Here is a 19578-nt window from a genome sequence, read left to right on the forward strand (position 1 = left end):
AAAAATTAATATAAACCAAATAAAATTAAAAGTATATAGACATAAATACCATCAAACTATAAATTGTTGGAATTTTCATGATTTCCAATAATTAATATTGAGTAATATTAATTAAATTATGAAAAGATTAATTTCATTTATTTACTTGATCATAATCATGAAGTAAAGTGAATGAAAATTGTCTTGATTAAATGGTTAAAGTTCAAAAGATGTGCGCTCGATGTGATCGAGTGATAGGACTAGTTTGGGTTTAGGTGTCCACAAATATTACTTTTGGGGACATTTAGTAATTAGTCCAATTAGTTGACCCAAAATTTAAATAATAAAACATTTGGCCCAAACCAAATATTTAATTAATTGGCCCATGACCAATTAATTTTCCTACGTTTTTTGAACTCGGTAAAAAGAACAGACACATCTCTCTGCTTCTTCTTCCAACCATTGCATCCCTCTCTGAATGGATCTCTACAACCTATAAATAAAGGCAGAATCTGGCCAATTCTGTACTGAATTTAATCGGCAATTACGAGATAGTTCTTCACATTCTTCTTCCTCTTCGTCAAAGTTTCGTTTGTTGTTCAAGTTTGCCGTGGGTCGAATATTCGTGCAAATATTCGACAACCGATCGTTGTACCTTGGGAGACTACCGGGAAGAGATGTGCACCGTTGACAGCCCGGAAATATTGTCTTAAGGGAATTGCTTTGGCAAGCCTCGATCGTTCTTTGTGTTTTTCACAATTCCGCTTTTCGACAAACAAGTAAGTATTTTTCGTTTACGCAAATTGTTATTAATTATACGAACAATCTTAAGACAATAAGAGTTACAATTTGTTAACGTCTGCGTAATTTATATACGTTTGTCTAAACTTTTGTAAAAAGTTTGAATCTGTGTTTCTACTTTTAAATCAACATCTGTTATTAAAATATATGTATGTGTTTATATCTACATATTATAACAGGTTACAGTTTTAAATTATAAATTGCTAATGCGGTTCGGCCGGCCTTCCTTTTGCAAAAGTTTTTATAAAGTAATTTTTAATTTGAAATCTGCTATTAAGATTTTGATTTACTAATGTGTTTTCGTTCTCTTGTGAAGAGTTGTCTGATTCTGTGTGAAAGTGGTATTATTTTAAATATTCAATGGGTATTTCTCATTCAAATATTAGCTGTAAATCTATTATGTTTATTAAATAAATATTATTCTATTACTGTTATTTGGAGATTAAGATACTTATATTCTTAAGTACAGAATATTTGGATTTGAATATAGTTTGACTTGAATTATCTTCAAATTATTTTGGCTTTCTAGTTTAAAATTCTTTTCGTTTAAATTTTTTATGTGAATCTGAAAATTGTGTAGCAAATGACTTCAACCAATGATACGGCCCCTAAGGTCGTCGGCGCGGCCGAAAAACCAAACAAGTTCACGGGAACGGACTTTGCTACTTGGAAGAACAAAATGTTCTTCTACCTTACTACCATGAATTTGGCGAAATTTCTCAACGAGGAGGCACCTAAGGCGAAGGAAGGAGAAACTCCCGAAAATAACAAGAAATTCTTCCTAGCCATTGATGCGTGGAGTCACTCTGATTTCCTATGCCGTAACTACATCTTGAATTGCTTGGACGAACCATTGTACAAAGTTTATAGTCCTATAAAGACTGCTAAACTTTTGTGGGATAGTTTGTCCAAGAAATACAAGTCTGAAGATGCGGGATATAGGAAATTCATAGTGGACAAATTCCAATTTTATCGAATGGTCGATAGCAAAACTGTGAGTGAGCAAGTGAATGAACTCCAACTCATGATCTACGATATTCTCGCCGAGGGTCATGAGGTGAGTGAATCCTATCAAGTGGCTTCCATAATTGGAAAGCTTCCACCGAGTTGGACGTAGTTCAAACACTACCTAAGGCACAAGAAATCGGTTGCCAAATGGACGATGGAGGAACTCATAGTAAGGCTCAAGATCGAGGAGGATAATAAAATTACCGACAAGGGTGGTCAATTCGTGGCTAAGGCACATGTGGTGGAGAGCTCGAAGCAGAGCAACAAACGAAAGGGTCTTACATGTAACAAAGGACCAAATAACAAGCAGAAGATGTTCACGGGGGCATGCTTCGTTTGTGGAAAGAATGGGCACCTTGCGAAGGATTGTCGCCACCGCAAAGAAAATAATAAAAATGAAGCGAATGTCCCCATTGACTTAGCCGCTTCCGAGAACGACAACATGCACTTTTCGGTAGTTGTAACAGAAGCCTACCTAATGAGCGATACTCGAGGATGGTGGGGCTACACGTCACATTTGCTATGACAAGAGCATGTTCTCCTCCTATAAAAAGTTGGAACAAGAACAAAAGCTCTTCATGGGAAATGATGCTTATTCGGTGGTTGAAGGACAAGGACAAGTGATCCTAAAATTCACTTCCGGAAAGGAAGTTACCTTGAACGATGTGCTACATGTTCCGGATATTAGGAAGAACTTAATCAGTGGTTCTATCCTAACCAAGAAAGGTTTCAAGTTGGCTTTTCAGTCGGACAAATTTGTGCTAACCAAAGGAGGGTTTTACGTCGGAAAAGGGTACCTATGTGACGGTCTCTTTAAGGCGAACGTAGCCGTTAGTGGCAAGAACTAAGCTATTAATAATATTAATAATAATTAGCTTATTTGATTATTTTTCTGTTGTATTATGATCAGTAAGATTGTATTATATTTTAAATATCTACGGTCTCTAAGCTTATAATACAAATGTTTTAAAAAGTTTTAAATCAGTATATTGCATTTGTTTAATTTGGTGTTTATTATATAAGTCTGTATAAAATTGTTTACATGTATATTTTTGTTAATCAATTTTCACATTTGCATAAATGATAATTTGCTCTTGGAAAATGTGATCAAGAAAATATTTTTGAGTATCAAAATTTTCATAGCTTTAACAGTACAAAGTTTTACAAGATGAGAATTTCGTCTTAATTGTCGTTTAAATAATTTTGTGCACAAACTGTTTAAAAACTTATGTGATCACTATGCCTTTCAACTTTCTGGTTTATTTGTGAAATAAAGAAAGTTGGTAATATTATTGTGTTGCAAATATTTGTTTAAATAAAATGGGGTTTTATTTGGAAAAATATGATTAATAAATGAGAAATTTGCGTTGAGGTAAAATTTGTGAAAAAGGCTTTAAACCTCAAGAGCTCTAACTATTAGAGTATGCACATCGACATGTGTTTCAATCAACATGATCAAAATTCAAATTTATTGGGCGACTTGTGGGGGAAGCTCTCTATCGAGTTTTAACACAAGAAAAATAATAACATTCCGTTTGAGTTATGAAAATATATAAAATTGAGCTATAAATATCTCAAAATGTGGGGGTATTTAACTACAAATTAAACATGTTTGTAACATCCTTAAAGGATATAGTGAGACAATATAATATTCGGCAATCAATTATCAATTGCTCTAATAATTAACTGTAGTAAATCTCGACATATTAGTCGTAGACATATAATGCGATACATTTACTCTCTAATGGAATAAATTTCCATTGATTTTGAGAAATCCAAAGATGACCTAGCGGATCCATTTAATAAAGGTTTATCTAGTGAGAGAGTTAAATGTGTGTCAAGGGGAATAAGTTTAAAGCCTAAATAACTAAGTTACCTTATACGAAAACCTAACTTGGCGACTGGAGATCCCACGGACCAAGTTCAATAGGACAACCAGTTCTGTGTAACTTAAATGAATGGAGCACTTAAGAGTTTAACTTCATCTTATTCCTATGATGCAATAAGTGCAACCTACGACGTTCAAAAAGGTTAAGCTATTGCTTTTAATTACGTCTATATCTTGTAAATTACAAGTGGGTATAGTAGGATACTCTTTAGAGATGCGGTCACCTATGTTAGTGTGAGCTGGGTCGGCTCGTTGTGATTAAAGGCTGGAATTCTCTAAAGCACTCGCAGAACCCGAGGATGTTCAGGGCCAAAACGAACACAACCGAGAACTTGGACGAGTTCGTTTAGTATGGTGTTAAGTTTATTGTCCTGGTTTACACAAACAGCCGACGGTTCAAGATGAAATAATACACCAATTGGCTAAGTAAATCCGATAAGCTTTAACTAGGGAAGGTTCAAGATGAAACATTTCACCTATCCCAATGTTGTACTATTCACTAAGGAATTTTGACAAATAGATCTTATGCGATAAGATTGGAAGAACAATTTTATTCATGTGGGGGATTGTTGGAATTTTCATGATTTCCAATAATTAATATTGAATAATATTAATTAAATTATGAAAAGATTAATTTCATTTATTTACTTGATCATAATCATGAAGTAAAGTGAATGAAAATTGTCTTGATTAAATGGTTAAAGTTCAAAAGATGTGCGCTCGATGTGATCGAGTGATAGGACTAGTTTGGGTTTAGGTGTCCACAAATAATACTTTTGGGGACATTTAGTGATTAGTCCAATTAGTTGACCCAAAATTTAAATAATAAAATATTTGGCCCAAACCAAATGTTTAATTAATTGGCCCATGACCAATTAATTTTCCTACGTTTTTTGAACTCGGTAAAAAGAACAGACACATCTCTCTGCTTCTTCTTCCAACCATTGCATCCCTCTGTGAATGGATCTCTACAACCTATAAATAAATGCAGAATCTGGCCAATTCTGTACTGAATTTAATCGGCAATTACGAGATAGTTCTTCACATTCTTCTTTCTCTTCGTCAAAGTTTCATTTGTTGTTCAAGTTCGCCGTGGGTCGAATATTCGTGCAAATATTCGACAACCGATCGTTGTACCTTGGGAGACTACCGGGAAGAGACTGTGCACCGTTGACATCCCGGAAATATTGTCTTAAGGGAATTGCTTTGGGAAGCCTCGATCGTTCTTTGTGTTTTTCACAATTCCGCTTTTCGACAAACAAGTAAGTATTTTTCGTTTACGCAGATTGTTATTAATTATACCAACATAAATCTCTTATATGGAAAACAAATCCCCCTAACCAACGACGTAATTGCATCTCCCTCTCTCTCTCTCTCTCTCTCTCTCTCTCTCTCTCTCTCTCTCTCTCTCTCTCTCTCTCTCTCTCTCTCTCTCTCTCTCTCTCTCTCTCTCTCTCTCTCTAATCGATTGGCCACTGCACGCTCCTTCGATGCACGCGCTACAAACTTTGTTCCTGATGATGTTGCCCACTACACCGTTGCAAGTCGTTTGTCCTCCGTTGTGGTCGTTCTTTAACGGCGCCCCGTCTCCAACGAGATAGTAGTAGAATAAGAATTTCAAAAAATTACCAAGTTATACTTGTATTTTGCATTTGTTATTTGTTGGTTGTTTGTTTGATGTCTTTGATTGTTGGTTATTATTTGTAGTTTGTTGAAAGAAATTTTATGTTTGACATTCATATTTTCATATTTGTTTGCTATTAACTGTGTGATTGTTTTTTGTTGAATTCACTTTCACCAAACAACAAACGAATGCGATTGATTTTAGCTAATACAACAACAATTATTATTTTTATATGGGGGAGTAAAGTTTTTTTTCATTTTGCTATTGTATTTAAATATCGAATATGGGACAATCATTTCAGAGATGAGGAGATGAGTTTATGATTTTTTTTGGTAAAATTCTCCATAAATTTATTCATTTGTTAGGTTTAAGTGCAGGTGATGACGACATTTGTGTTGACCCTCTCGAATTTAAATCGCATTGCGGTGGACCAAAAATGAAGAGGATATCGGTTGTGGTGAAGATATAAATGAAAATAAGATGCGGTTAATGTAATGAGGTTTGTAAGCACAATAGAAAGTCGTGCACGAATTTATGTAATTTGTATAACTTAAGGAAGTTTTTTGCTTATTTCATTTCAGACATTACATTGCTTTTCCTAATCGATTGATTTGTTGATTTTATGTTGATGTTAGCACTTCAAATCTATAGTTTTATTTTCGTACTTGATTGTTTCGTTTATTTTCAATATGGTATTTTTTTAATTTTTTTTTACAATTGGAACATATAACTGTAAAACGCAAACAACAACTCAAATTGGAATGTGGAAATGTGGTAAAAGAATGTTGTAAAAATGAAGTAGCGAACAACAAACATCAATTTGCAACCCTCAAGTATCTAATTGAAATATGTAACTGCAATTGTAAAAGTATGTTGCATAATTCTAGCAAATTATTTTGCGACCCATTGCACATGTAGCCAGTGAACTGCAAACTATCAGAAAATAGCAAACTGCAAATTGTAAACAATAAACAACACTTTACAGTAAATATAGAGCCAGACAATTACAATATGCAATATAATTACAACACAAAAATGTTATGCAATATAGTTACAATATGCAATATAATTACAATATGCAATATAAATGTTTATTTTATTATTATTTTTTATATATACCCTCTTTTGTATTTATTTTTTTTATTTTTTATTTTCTTTATTTTTTAATTTTTTTAATTTTTAATTTTTTAATTTTTATTTTATTTTTTTCAAATTTTGATAAATTAACTGTACTGATATTGACTACACATGACTAAATTATACCGTAGTCATGTATAGTCATGTACTGTCTTTTTATCCCAAAGTTATGGTCAACCGATTATGTAAACCGTTGATTTATATAAAAAAAAAAAATCATCTACACCAACAATGAAATTCACAATTTGAATCTTAATATTATAAATCAATTAGTACCAAAAAAAATTGAAGAAACACAATCATCAACATCACTATACAAAAAATCACATAGCTTATATATAACTATATATTACCATATTTTACTACACGTGACTATATATGACTACATATATATGACCACAAGTGACTATATGAGTATAGTCATATATAGTGTAGTTTGTATTTATAGCTTCAAATCCCACTTTTCAAACTCCAATCTATCGATTGCAAAAGAATTGTTTTGCAACAACTCCTCACGGCAAAAACTTATTGCATAGAAGTTCAAACTCCAAGACCTGTGACAAAAAATCAAGTTCAGTTTAAATATCTACGTTATAAATCAACTCATAACAACAAAATACAGATTAAAAATACACAATCACATGCATATATTACTACATGTTACTATATGTTACTATACATTCCATTTTGGAGGAATGGGGCAATTTGTTCCAAGGGATAATTTGACAAACATCCCTCATTAGCCCCCTCTAATTACAATGAGTCCAAATATTTTTCTTATTTTTGAGTTAAATCCAAAACAATTAAAATTAATAAAAATTAATATAGTTTGACAATTATAACCTTTTCTCTTATTACGTTTCTTTATATTTTATATTTTATACTCAGTTATTCTCTATTTCTCTGTTAAGTCCCACACCCAAACCCTAGATCTGTCGTTCATCCTTCTCTACACAGACCACACCTATGCTGCCCCGCCGCCACCACCACCACCACCACGGCAAACAATGGTCGTTGAAGCAAGTGACGACGGCGGAAGTTTGGGGCAATCTCCACGACGGCGGAAGTTGGGGGCAATCTTCTCCCCTAGAATCCTCTCGTCAAAGGTGGTGCTAGGGTTGTATTGTTGACGACGGCTGATTCGCTCAGGCGCACGCTAGGGTTTCCGCGCGGCGACGATAACGGCTGATTTCGATCGTCTCAACCACGCTTTCTTTCTTTGGCCGCAAAGGTAAATTGATTCAGGAATTCTTTATTTGGTTGAAAATGAGATTGGAGAATAGATAGTGAGAATCGTGAGAGAGATTAGGGAGAACACTAATACGCTAATTACTATATTATTTTTTGGGCGGAAAAATGGATGAAAAAATAAAATGTATTTAATCCATATGAGATGAAAGGTACTCTACGATGAAATAGGTGGTGATGGTCAGAACACATAATTGAATATTTGGTTTTATATGCCGATTGATTGTTGCTAATTTTTAATTGAATTTATACCTTGGATTTAATCTTTATCATTTTTTCAAGGTTAAGGCAAAAGAGAATATTAAAAAATCATTGAAAATGTTCCTAATTTTATTAACAGAGTGAGAGACTAAGATCTGTTGGATGTGTAAATTAAACTCTGTGTGCGCATTGAGTGAATGTGGTTTGATGCGTGGTTGTACAGTGGCCAATGTGGGCAATGTAGTTGTTTTTTTCTATTTACGTAATTCTTGTAATTGTTTTTCGTATTAGATTATGTTAATATTTTAGTGGATTTTGATATTTTTGTAGTGGGTAATGATGCAATTGTAGTGGATTTCAAATTCCTGCTTTGGAGATCAATTTTTTTTAATGAAATAAATTTACACATTGTTGCCTTCTTTTTCTTCGGTTCATGTCCTTAGCAGGCGGACGCCGCCGTTTGTTAACACCCTATGTCGACGGAGGCCTTGCATCAGAAATAATTGCGGCGGTCGGAGGAGGAATCGTAGTAGGTGGTGGCGCGGATGACTTGCTACTTGATTATCTTTCCTTAACTGTTTTTTTTTTTTTTTCTATAATGGATTTTGGAGTATGCTTGTTCACATATGCTTGACACAGAGTGGTTTTCTAATAATTTGTTACTGGAAAGGTGGAGTGGTTTTCAATAATTATTTACAGATTTTTATAGTGGTTTTTAATAATTATGTACAGATTTTTATAGTGGTTTTCAATAATTATTGTACATATTTTTATATAACTGTATATACAAAGTGGTTTTTATGTTGACATAGTTGTTATATAGTGTTTTTCAAGTTTACATAGTTTTTATACAGAGTGGTTTTCATGTTATATAGTTGTTATATAGAGTGGTTTTTATGTTTATATAGTTGTTTATACAGAGTGGTTTTCATGTTTATATAGAGTGGTTTTTATTTAAAAAAAACTGAAAAGAAAATAAATAAATAAAAAAAAAACATTTTTAAAAAAAATCGAAATTAAGAAAAAAGAAAAACCATGAAAAAACGAAAATAAAAATAAAACCATTTTTTTAAATTAAATTAAAAAACATGAAAATATAAATAAGAAAAAAAATTATTTAAAATAAAAAACCGAAAAAAAAATAAAAATAAAATAAAATAATTACAAAATTTTCTTTTAAATCGAAATAAAGAAAACAATTAAACAAAATAAAAAAAAAAGGAAAAAAAAAACTGAATTGGCGTGATGAGGGGAATAATTTTTGGAGAAGATTTGGGTGTAGATTATGGGTATATTTTTTTTAAAATTAAATAATTACATTAATTTATAATTAGTGGGGGCATATATGGTTTTTCAGGCCCATTGGATTTATCTTAAATATCATTTATAAATAATGGATTCATTAAGAATTAAAATCCCAGTGAAGGGTGTTTGGCATATTGCCCCATATATATACCCCATCTTACATGAACTCCTCATCTATTGTATTCCATACATAATTCACCTCAAAACCAAATCCAATATCTTTCTCACCATTTAAAAATGAAAATAAAAAATTGAAATATAATTAACAGAAAATGGTTAAAAAATTAATGGAAAATTGTTAAAAAAATTATCAAATGCTAGTCAACTTTGTTTACTAATCATATTCCTACCCAGATCACCTCCCAAAGTCATTATTATCATAGTAAAAAAATCACAATTACCAATCCTTACCGACCAAATCGCCATTTCTAGACTAGAAAAACACATAAAAATTTATCTCAGGAGGCTAATAGAGGACGAAAATTCTATTATATAGAAGAAGAAAAAAAAAACAAAAAAACAAAAAAAAAAAAGAGAGAGAGAGAGAAAAGCCAAACCTGGTCGAAGACGCCTCTCTTGGTCGTTTCTTCCCAGATTTTCAGCAAGGAGATGGCAATCCTGCTGGACATACCGTAGGCGAAGTGGTCACTGACAACCGTGTTATCCGGAAAACATAGCGGCCACTGATTTCAGTTCCCGGCGAATCCTCCTCCTCCTCGGCTTTGATTTAAGTGCCTGGAGAAACTTGGAGCAGTGCGTTCTTAACAAAGGGGAGTAGAAATTGGAACTAGAATTCAGAGAAATGGAGAAGAAGGCGATGGTGGAAGAAGAGAGAAGAGGGAGGGTTAATTTGCATATTAGATCTAGGGTTTAATGGATTCCTGCCTTAAAAGGGCAAAACATGTATTTTAAGTTATCCAGGGGTCTCACAAATTAAGTTCAGAATTTGGGTTATTGACTATGAAAAAAAAAAAAAAAAAAAAACATTTGGCCTCCTCATATATATTTTCAACTATTGCAAACCGTAAATTGCAAACTTCAACATTTTTTTAGTAATAGCAAAAATCAAATTCAATAGCAAAGAAGAGTTGTCTATGCAAATAACAAATAACAACTGCAAATTCAAACAAGAATTTGCAAAATGCAAACTGATATTGAAAACAAGTACTAGTTGCAAACAAGTATAAAAACACAAAAAAAAACAGTTTAAATTGCCACAATATGCATGCTAAAACAAAATGTAGGCCACATTAACAGCAAATATGAACTGCTATTGCAAACGACTTAATAAGAACTTTGATTTATAATTCGAGAACATCAAACTGCAATTACAATGTATATTACACTGCAAAGCACAATAATTTGCCGAGCAAATTAACATCAACGGGATAATTTAACTTAAGAAACTCAAAATTCAGGCCACAAATACATGAAAAAAAAACCCAGAGAAAGTCTTATAACATCAATGCTTTAAGAATGAAGGAAAATTGTAACTAACATCGACGCTTCAAAGTCACCATACTTTTCCATCGAGACCGAAAAAATCTAAAAATTGGTGAATAAATCGTTATCAAAATTTCTAAAAACATATGGAATAAATACAAGGATGTTACTCACCAAAGCCTTCACGCTTTTGTACCATTTTTTTCTGGATAACGAGGTTCTCTGATGATGCAATTACGAGGTAATGTATAAATCAAACAGCAAAACGTAGATACAAATCGTTTAACGCCAGACAATAACGAAAAATAAACTAACAACAAAACAATTTGAAGCTTCTTGAATTGCTATGGAAGACGAAATACAAATTCGTAACTAGGGTTAGCGATTTGTAGAGATGTATGGGAGAAGGAGGGCATATATTTTGGGGAAAGAATTGAAGGATTCACGTAGAATTGATTTCGTTGATTTGGGAAGATAATTGAGGAATTTATGGTTTCTACGATATAAGCATATATTTATGGGATTATTTGTTCCATATAATATCAAGGGTATTTTCACCACAATATATACAATGAAATTATTAATAAATGGGCATTTTGACTAGGATCTATAGACATAAAATCTAATACAGAGGAACCTACAGCAGATTGCCCCTTTAAATAATCATAGATAAATTAATTATTAATTATTTTCCCTAACTCTTATGCAATCACTTAAGGGGCTTTTAGCAATAAACCCAAAGTGCTAAGAAATAGAACTAAACTCAATCATAAATTCATCATTTGTAATACTCCCCTAGCATTTTTTTTTTTTTTTACCAAAAATACCTCTCATTTACTTACTGCACAGTAATTATGTGGACTTGTTAATCGTACGATTTGAATCGGTTAAGCTCAAGTTCTTTCAATTCGTAAACTTTATTCAAAGATTTGAATTGATTAAACTCAACTATTTACAATGACGTATTAATCAAATTATATGTTTATAATTAAATTGATATATTTTTAATTGAATTTTATCAAAAACAAAATAATAAAAAAATTAATTTATAAAAATCGTAAGAATCAAATCGTAGATCGTGAAATTTAATTAATTTTTTTACATTAACATTTTATTCAAATATTTAAATCGAATTGTAAGATTTTAATGGATTAAAAACTCAAGACCTTTCAATTTTATTTTTATTTATTGTAACTTTTTATTGATTTTTTTAGTCCGACTCGGACCCGGACCCGCCTCAGACCTGGCTCAAACCGTTGGGATCCTCTCGGACTCGGTCCCGCCTCCCCGCGGATCAGGTTCAGGTCCCCCTAAACTCGGACCCAAACCCAGCATGTTGCGTGCCATGGCAATGTCTATTTTAATCCCAATTTAACCTCAATTTTATCCAATTCATCAATTATTCAATTTTGACCCTAACTCAATTTGACTCCATTTTTGTCGTCACCGCAGTTAACTGTTGGTCTCTGGTGTTGATTTTTTTTAAGATTTTTTGAATTTTTTTTCCAAAATTTTATTTGGTCCCGATAAAAGAAGTAGTATTATTGTGGTTGACAGTAGTATTAACTATATTACTATTTAACACATTAATATTACTATATTACTCTCTATCACATTAATATTACCACGACAAAATCACAATGTTACATAATAAATTATCGCGTGATACACTAATACTATTATGTTGACAAACAAAATAAAAGGCTGAAAACATCAATATTGTTGTGGTTGCATTAATATGATTACCAACCACAATAATATTACAATAATATACAGTAATATTATTACGTTGACCAGTCAACAAAGCATACAAAATAAAAAATCCAAAACAAATAGTGATGTATTTGGCATTAAAATTAATGTGTTTACAGTAATTTTACTGTCAATCACAGTAATGTAATTATCAACGCCGCCAAAGACCACGGTGAAAAAAGAAGAAAGATAAAAATGCCAATGTCGGAGTCCGACGGTGGAAAAAAATAGTTTCAGAACTTATTTATTTTTTTTTGAAAAAAAAAAAGTCAAAAACAGATTTTTGTGGTCAAAATTGATAAAATTTGAGTTAAATTAGAATTACAATTAGGAATTCAATTAAAAGGGTTGACATTAAGTTTGTCTTTTGTTTATAATGCATGTTAAAGCGATAGACTTATTGCCAAAAGAGATAAAGCACCTGAACTTGAATTAATCAAACATAAATTAATAAAGATTTTTGGTGAGGAACCTTCTCATAAAAAGCCCTTTTACACATATAGAATTTTCCCCACTCACATATTACACATGACACAACTATAAATAGTTGCATAAACCTCATCCATCACTTTAAGTCTTTAACCCTACCAAGTCACAATAGATAATACATACGGTTACTAAGGTTCCAAAAAAATTTATATTTTTCTATGCTTAGGTAATTACATGTATGCATATATTGTTTTTACTTGCATATGTAATTAGCTACTGGGACAATTACAGTTTTCATCCATATACTTGTCATTTAAAATAATTTAAGTCCTAAAATTTTCAACCATCAAGTTTCTCAGTTAACTTGGACAAAATTTTCAAATGCGGCAGTCAAATCGAGCTTTAATTTTAGGTGACAAGTATAGGGACTAAAATCATGGCAGTAAAATCTTTATTGTTTACATTAATTTTTCGTTCAATGTTTGTTACGCTATATTCATATTCATGTTCTTTTTTTTACTCAAACTTATCGTGCAATTCTGATTTATAGGATGATACTTAACGAGTCTAAAAAACGCTCATTGATTGATGATATTTGATATGATTGAACCAATACATTTGAAATATGATCGGACTACTAATAAAGAAGGGTTCATTTGATATACACCCCTCATATGAAAAATGTATAGGAGTAGGTCCACCCCTAAAATTCTTCCTTTGAGATACCCTCTGGAGAAATAAAAGTACTATTATGCCCTCATGCGCAATTTTCGCCCAACTGCATTTAGTACTTTCGCAAACTGCATTTAGCATTATGACCAACTGTATTTAGTATTTATGGACCTGCATTTATCATTTCTGTAGATTTTTTAATAAAAAAATATAAATGTTTATTTTATTATTATTTTTTATATATACCCTCTTTTGTATTTTTTTTATTTTTTTCCAATTTTTGATAAATTTATTGTACTGAAATTGACTACACATTACTATAGTATACCACAGTCATGTTTAGTTACATATAGTCATGTTTAGTTACATGTACTAGTCATGTTTAGTTACATGTACTAGTCATGTAGTGCATTTTAGCCCCAAAGTTATGGTGAACCATTGATTATATAAAAATTAGTACCCAACAAAAATTTGAAAAAAGCACAATCATCAAGATCACTATACATCAGAAAAACCACATAACTTGTATATAACTATATATTACTACATGGAACTATAAATGACTATAGTTATCTATCGTTATCTATATGACTAAATTTGACTGAAATACTTTTCAACACGAGTACGGCTTGTTTTGAACGACGAACACTAAGTCCACTCCGCAAAAACTTATTACATAGTAGTTCAAACACCAAGACCTGCGAAAAAGAAAAAGAGTTAAACAAACAACGAACTTTGCTTTGAATTTGAATCTGCACACACACACACTATCACCTACTGATACATACACATCACCAGCATATACTCGTCACATAACTCATACATGACTACATGTTACTACATAGCTTATATATAACTATATATTACTACACGTGACTGTATATGACTACATCTATATGGCCACATGTGACTATATATATGTATGTGACTTTGTTTATCCATTATGAGAAGGGCAAGCCAATTGCTATTTGCCCTTCACTCGAAGCTCCATAATTTATTCAAGAACATTCAAAACTGTATAATACGAGGATTTCAGAGCAAACAATGTCGAGAAAACGAGCAACTGCAGCATGCCTATTGTTAAACTAGAAATCAAAATTCTATGATGCAGCATATCCATTATTGTTCTCAAGTCATATGAACACGATTTAGAATTAAAAAAAAATACATATATATAGATTTAGGGAATGACAAAACATTTTGTACAGTGTGAAATCTGTAACTCCAGAAACAATTTGCAGATCAACCCTCAAACTAAAAATTATTCAAACATTTAGTCCCTGAAAACGTTTTACTACAATCAATTTCAATCAATGACTCGAAAATTAAAATAATTCAAAGCTTCAAGTATCAACTTGAGATTTGAAATTAAAAGACAGTGAAAACAAAAGCAGGTAAACAGTTAACAAAAAGTTCACACAGATTACACAAAATAATACAAAGAAAACGCGAAAAAATCACGAAAGGGGTTAGCTTTTCGATGGCATTGCGGCGGCTAGACCTGGCCACGGTTCGGTTCGGTTCCGGTTCCGGTTCCAAACCGCCGGTTCCGGTTCCGATTTTGGAGGAACCGGAACCGAACCGAAAAAATCCGGTTCCTTGCGGTTCGGTTCCTAACCGGTTCCGGTTCGGTTCCCGGTTAGAACCGTAGAACTGTTCGGTTCTTAATAATATTTTTTTTTATTTTACATATATATATATATATATATATATATATATATATATATATATATATATATATATATATAACTTAAAAAAAACTTAAAAAAAAAAACTTTTAAAAATAGTTTTTTTTAAAGTGTTTATATTTAAAAATAATAATTTTTTTTTAAATACGTAATTTTTTTTTCTTAATACTTAAATATATATATATATATATATATATATATATATATATATATATATATATATATATAGAGAGAGAGAGAGAGAGATATAAATACAGATAGATATATATATATAGATATAGATATATATATATATACATACAGAGAAGTATATATATATATATATATATATATATATATATACAGAGAGAGAGATATTATATATATATATAGATATAAATATATATACACAGACATACATATATAGAGAGAGAGAGAAAATTAATATATATATATATTTTTTTTTTTTAAAACCGGTTCAAACGGTTAGAACCGCGGTTCTAACCGTCGGTTCCCGGTTCCAAAAATGAGGAACCGGAACCGAACCGGTTTTTCGGTTCCGGTTCCGGTTCCGGTCAAACCGGTTCCGGTTCGGTTCTAAAACCGTTGACCCCGGTTCGGTTCCGGTTCCGGTTCCGGTTCTAACCGAACCGGTGGTCAGGTCTAGCGGCGGCGCAGCGGATGGTGGAGAATTTGGGTTGCGCTTCTTCTTCCTCTGCTTTGTCAGCGCCAGATCTGGCGAGAGAGAGTAAGAAAGAGGGAGAGATCAAGAGAGAGGGAGAGAACGGCGGTGTGGGTTGAAACGTGTGAGTGGGAAGAGAGAATGTTAGGAGATTAAGGCATATATTTAATTAAAACTAAAAGGGTAAAACATGTACTTCAAGTTATTTAGGGGGTTTCACTAATTAAGATCAGAATTTGAGTTTTTAACTAGGTCGGAAAAATTTATTGGAGCTCCTCATATATATTTTCAAAATTAGGGGGTGAAATACCTAATTGGGCCGACCCAATGGGCCCACAATTCATCTGCTAATTGGGCCACATAACCAATTTAAAAGACCACTACGCGAAAGCCCAAACACTTTCAAATAAGGCTTGGCCCCAACAAAGTAAACACAACCCATTTAATGACATATAAATAGAGGTTTTTACTCATTTTTTAAGGGCACTTGATAAATGCGGTACCATTTTTACGGATACGGTTTTAATTTTCAAAAGCTTTCTCTCTCTAGAGTTTTAAAAATCCTTATTTTTAACTATTCACGCCCAAAACGAATGCGAAATAACATGTTTCACGCCCAAATCAAAAGCGAAAAAACACGATCCACGCCCATATTGGGCGTGAGAACCACTGGTTCACGCCCAAATTGGGAGTGGAACATTAGTTCTCACGCCCAACATGGGCGTGAATGCTTTTTTTTTTTCTTGTTAATTAATTATTATTTAATTATTAATGAATGATTAATAAATAATAAAGAATTTTAATTTTTTATTAAAATTGGTTGATAATTAATTAAATAATAAATAATTACTGATAAATAGTTATTTATAATTAGCTAATAATTGATTAATAATTTTTAACTAATTAGTGAATAATTAATAATAATGAAATAAACTAATTATAATTACTGGTTAATAAATAATTAATATTTTTTAAGTAATTAATGAATAATTTGATTTTTTCTAGGGCTTTTTAACATGTAATTAATGAAATAAACTAATTATAATTGACATATAAGTGATTTAGAGTATAAATTACCTTTAAGTTTCGTGAGATTTTAGGACTTGAGTTCTTGGGAGTTTTGGGAGATTTTAGAAGGTTTGGGAGGGCTAGAGAGAGAAGAAAAGTATATTGTGAACGACATTCGTAATTTTACTGTCGCGCAAATCATTTCAGTTTGTTAAGGTACGTTCCATTATTCACTATTATTCTAGAGTTCGTATTCTCTCTACTATCTCCAGAATCAGTACATCTGACTTGAGCGTCTGAGGGGTTTCCGCCGAATCAACCCCTGACTTACGTGTGTTACTTTCGCAGGATCTCAGGACTATCCAATTGACAAACTAGTAATCTGATTTGTTCTCCCAACTAATTTACCACGCTATCCTAGGTGATCTGAATATTTAGCATCAGGAGTATCACTCATTTCCCAAAAAAAGAGTCCGTCAGCAATGGGCAAGCATGTCATATTTCCTACACTGTGGATCGCGTAATATCATTATTAAATAATTACGATGTATGCAATATATTTCCAATGATTAGTTCATATATGGCTTGAATATTGTTTAATTCAAACATATGGATTAATTTCCCAAAATTCATGCATATCATTAATGTAAAAATTCAAATTCATGCAGATTATTCTATCTATGTCAACTTTTATTTTAAAATATAAATTCAAAAATCACATCTTAGCAACTTTTATTTTAATGTTAATTATATAAATTCAAAAATTAAATCTTAGCAACTTTATTTTAATATTAAATTGATTTATAGTAAAATTTCATTAGATGGACTTAGCTCAAATTCACTCTATTAATTATTATATTTTCCTATATAAACGAGACTAGGGATTTTATTTCCTCTAATTAATTATCTTCACTTTCCCAATTCATATCCTGTATAGATGGTAAAGTCAATCAGATCTCCTATCCATATCACAATTCTTTTTCTTCATACGGTTTCAACTACAAGTATGCTTTCCATTTTATTATTTTTTCATTCATCATCAACAAAAATGGATAGTGTTTAAATGTGAATGTGGATTCAAAATTTTATGGTGACTCATATTTATTTAGTCGATAAGTTCTTAAAACCAAAAAAATTATGAACTTTATACTTAAACAAAGTAGATAAGTGGAAAAATAAAGAAGGCATGAAATTTCACAAAAAAAAAAAAAATCATGGATTTGTTTTTACACAGGGGTGATTTTATACCCAAAATCGTAGATTCATCCAAATTAAATTATAATTACTTTTTCTCTTATCTAGATCATGATACTAATTGAAGTTTCCTTTTTAAAGTTATTAATTTAAAATTAAATTGAGATATAATATAATTTCTTTTAATGAGTTCATTCAATTTATTTTTGACCAATCATCATGTTGATGAGGTAAGAAAGTTTACAGAGTAGATATTGAAATTGGTACTGGACGTTGGAGATAATATGATGGTGAAGCTTCCCATTAGATTCCACAAGACATGCTAACCTGTGTTTTGAACGATCCATTTTTAAACTAATTGCAATTTTTTTTTTATCCAGGTTTATTGATTAACATCTCAAATTCGGATATTTCTTGAGGGGAGACAATTCTTGCACCGGCTAATGAATATGTCGAATTTGATATTGTCTCACTTGCCAGAAGAAGAGAAATTATACTTGAGCTCAGATAGTATGTGTAAGGATATATGAGTTAAATTATGAGGTGAATGCATAAATATATTTGGCTAAAGTCCTCAGTACCATAAAATGCTCTGCATTAAATTGAAATTCAAGGTCGGTGTTCCATAGGCGACATTTTTCTTTGATTGTTTCACTTGCAATGACCATCAACAAAAGTCAAGGTCGAGCACTTATACATTATGCATTTATAATATCCTCCCAAACATGAATTCAACCATGTTCAATTATACGTTGCCACTGCCAAATTTAAGAGTAGACAGTTAAAAAGATCATAATCAAGTCTAAATCCGGTGAATTGTCAAGTTTTACTAGCAACGTCATGTATAAAGAAGTATTTTAGCGAATATGAATGTAAATCTTAACTAATATCATATATTTATTATTATTTGATATATTTTGTCTTGTTGTATGTATGCATGTTTTATTTGCAATTCATAGATTTTTTCGGGCATATTTGATGTTGCCTTTTTTCAAGGTATTTTAATGTACATATTCTTTGTGTTTTTTTTCTTCTTATTTATGTGATTTTTGTTTGAGTAATGTGTTGCACTTATAAATGCCAAAAATGAAAATTTTAGAGGTTAGCTACTCGATAGTGGATGATTTGAGTGTAATTTTGTGGTCTACTATATCGAGAAACAATTGGATACATAAATAAAGTTAGCTGTAGCATTTTGGTATGGTCGATTATTTTTTCGACCTATATGATTGCCAAGTATAGTGTTATGAGGTATGGGATTTTGAGTGATTTAGATGAAAGAGTTTGATTGGAAAAGTTTGGTCAACACCAAGCAAAGCAAAGCAAACCAAACCAAACCGAGGTTTGTGTTTATTAATTAATTTAATACATAATAAAAACATAATCAGACTGTTGAATTCCCACCCCACCACACCCACAGGACCCACAGACCCTGCACCTAACCAATTGAAATTAGCACACGCACACTACTACACATACTAAAAGGTGTAAAATATATCACCAAAACCGCACCCTCCTTCCTCCCACTCCCCGCCGCTTT

The 19578-nt window shown here is 31.7% G+C and overlaps 1 protein-coding gene and 1 long non-coding RNA gene across 2 annotated transcripts; both read left to right on the forward strand.

The window, feature by feature from the left end:
* The first annotated feature begins 1363 nt into the window (after positions 1–1363).
* LOC148765196 (uncharacterized) lies at positions 1364–1897 on the forward strand. The gene has a single exon (XM_088812702.1). The coding sequence runs from the start codon at positions 1364–1366 to the stop codon at positions 1895–1897; it is 534 nt and encodes a 177-aa protein (XP_088668828.1).
* A 5380-nt stretch (positions 1898–7277) lies between these two features.
* LOC148765197 (uncharacterized) lies at positions 7278–8591 on the forward strand. The gene is made up of 2 exons (XR_016029738.1): positions 7278–7668; positions 8333–8591. It is a non-coding gene; the product is annotated as an uncharacterized LOC148765197 (long non-coding RNA).
* Positions 8592–19578: the final 10987 nt, after the last annotated feature.

Source organism: Erythranthe guttata, chromosome 14, assembly GCF_056151865.1.
Source record: "Erythranthe guttata isolate IM_541 chromosome 14, IM_541, whole genome shotgun sequence".
In the NCBI taxonomy this organism is placed as follows: Eukaryota; Viridiplantae; Streptophyta; class Magnoliopsida; order Lamiales; family Phrymaceae; genus Erythranthe; species Erythranthe guttata.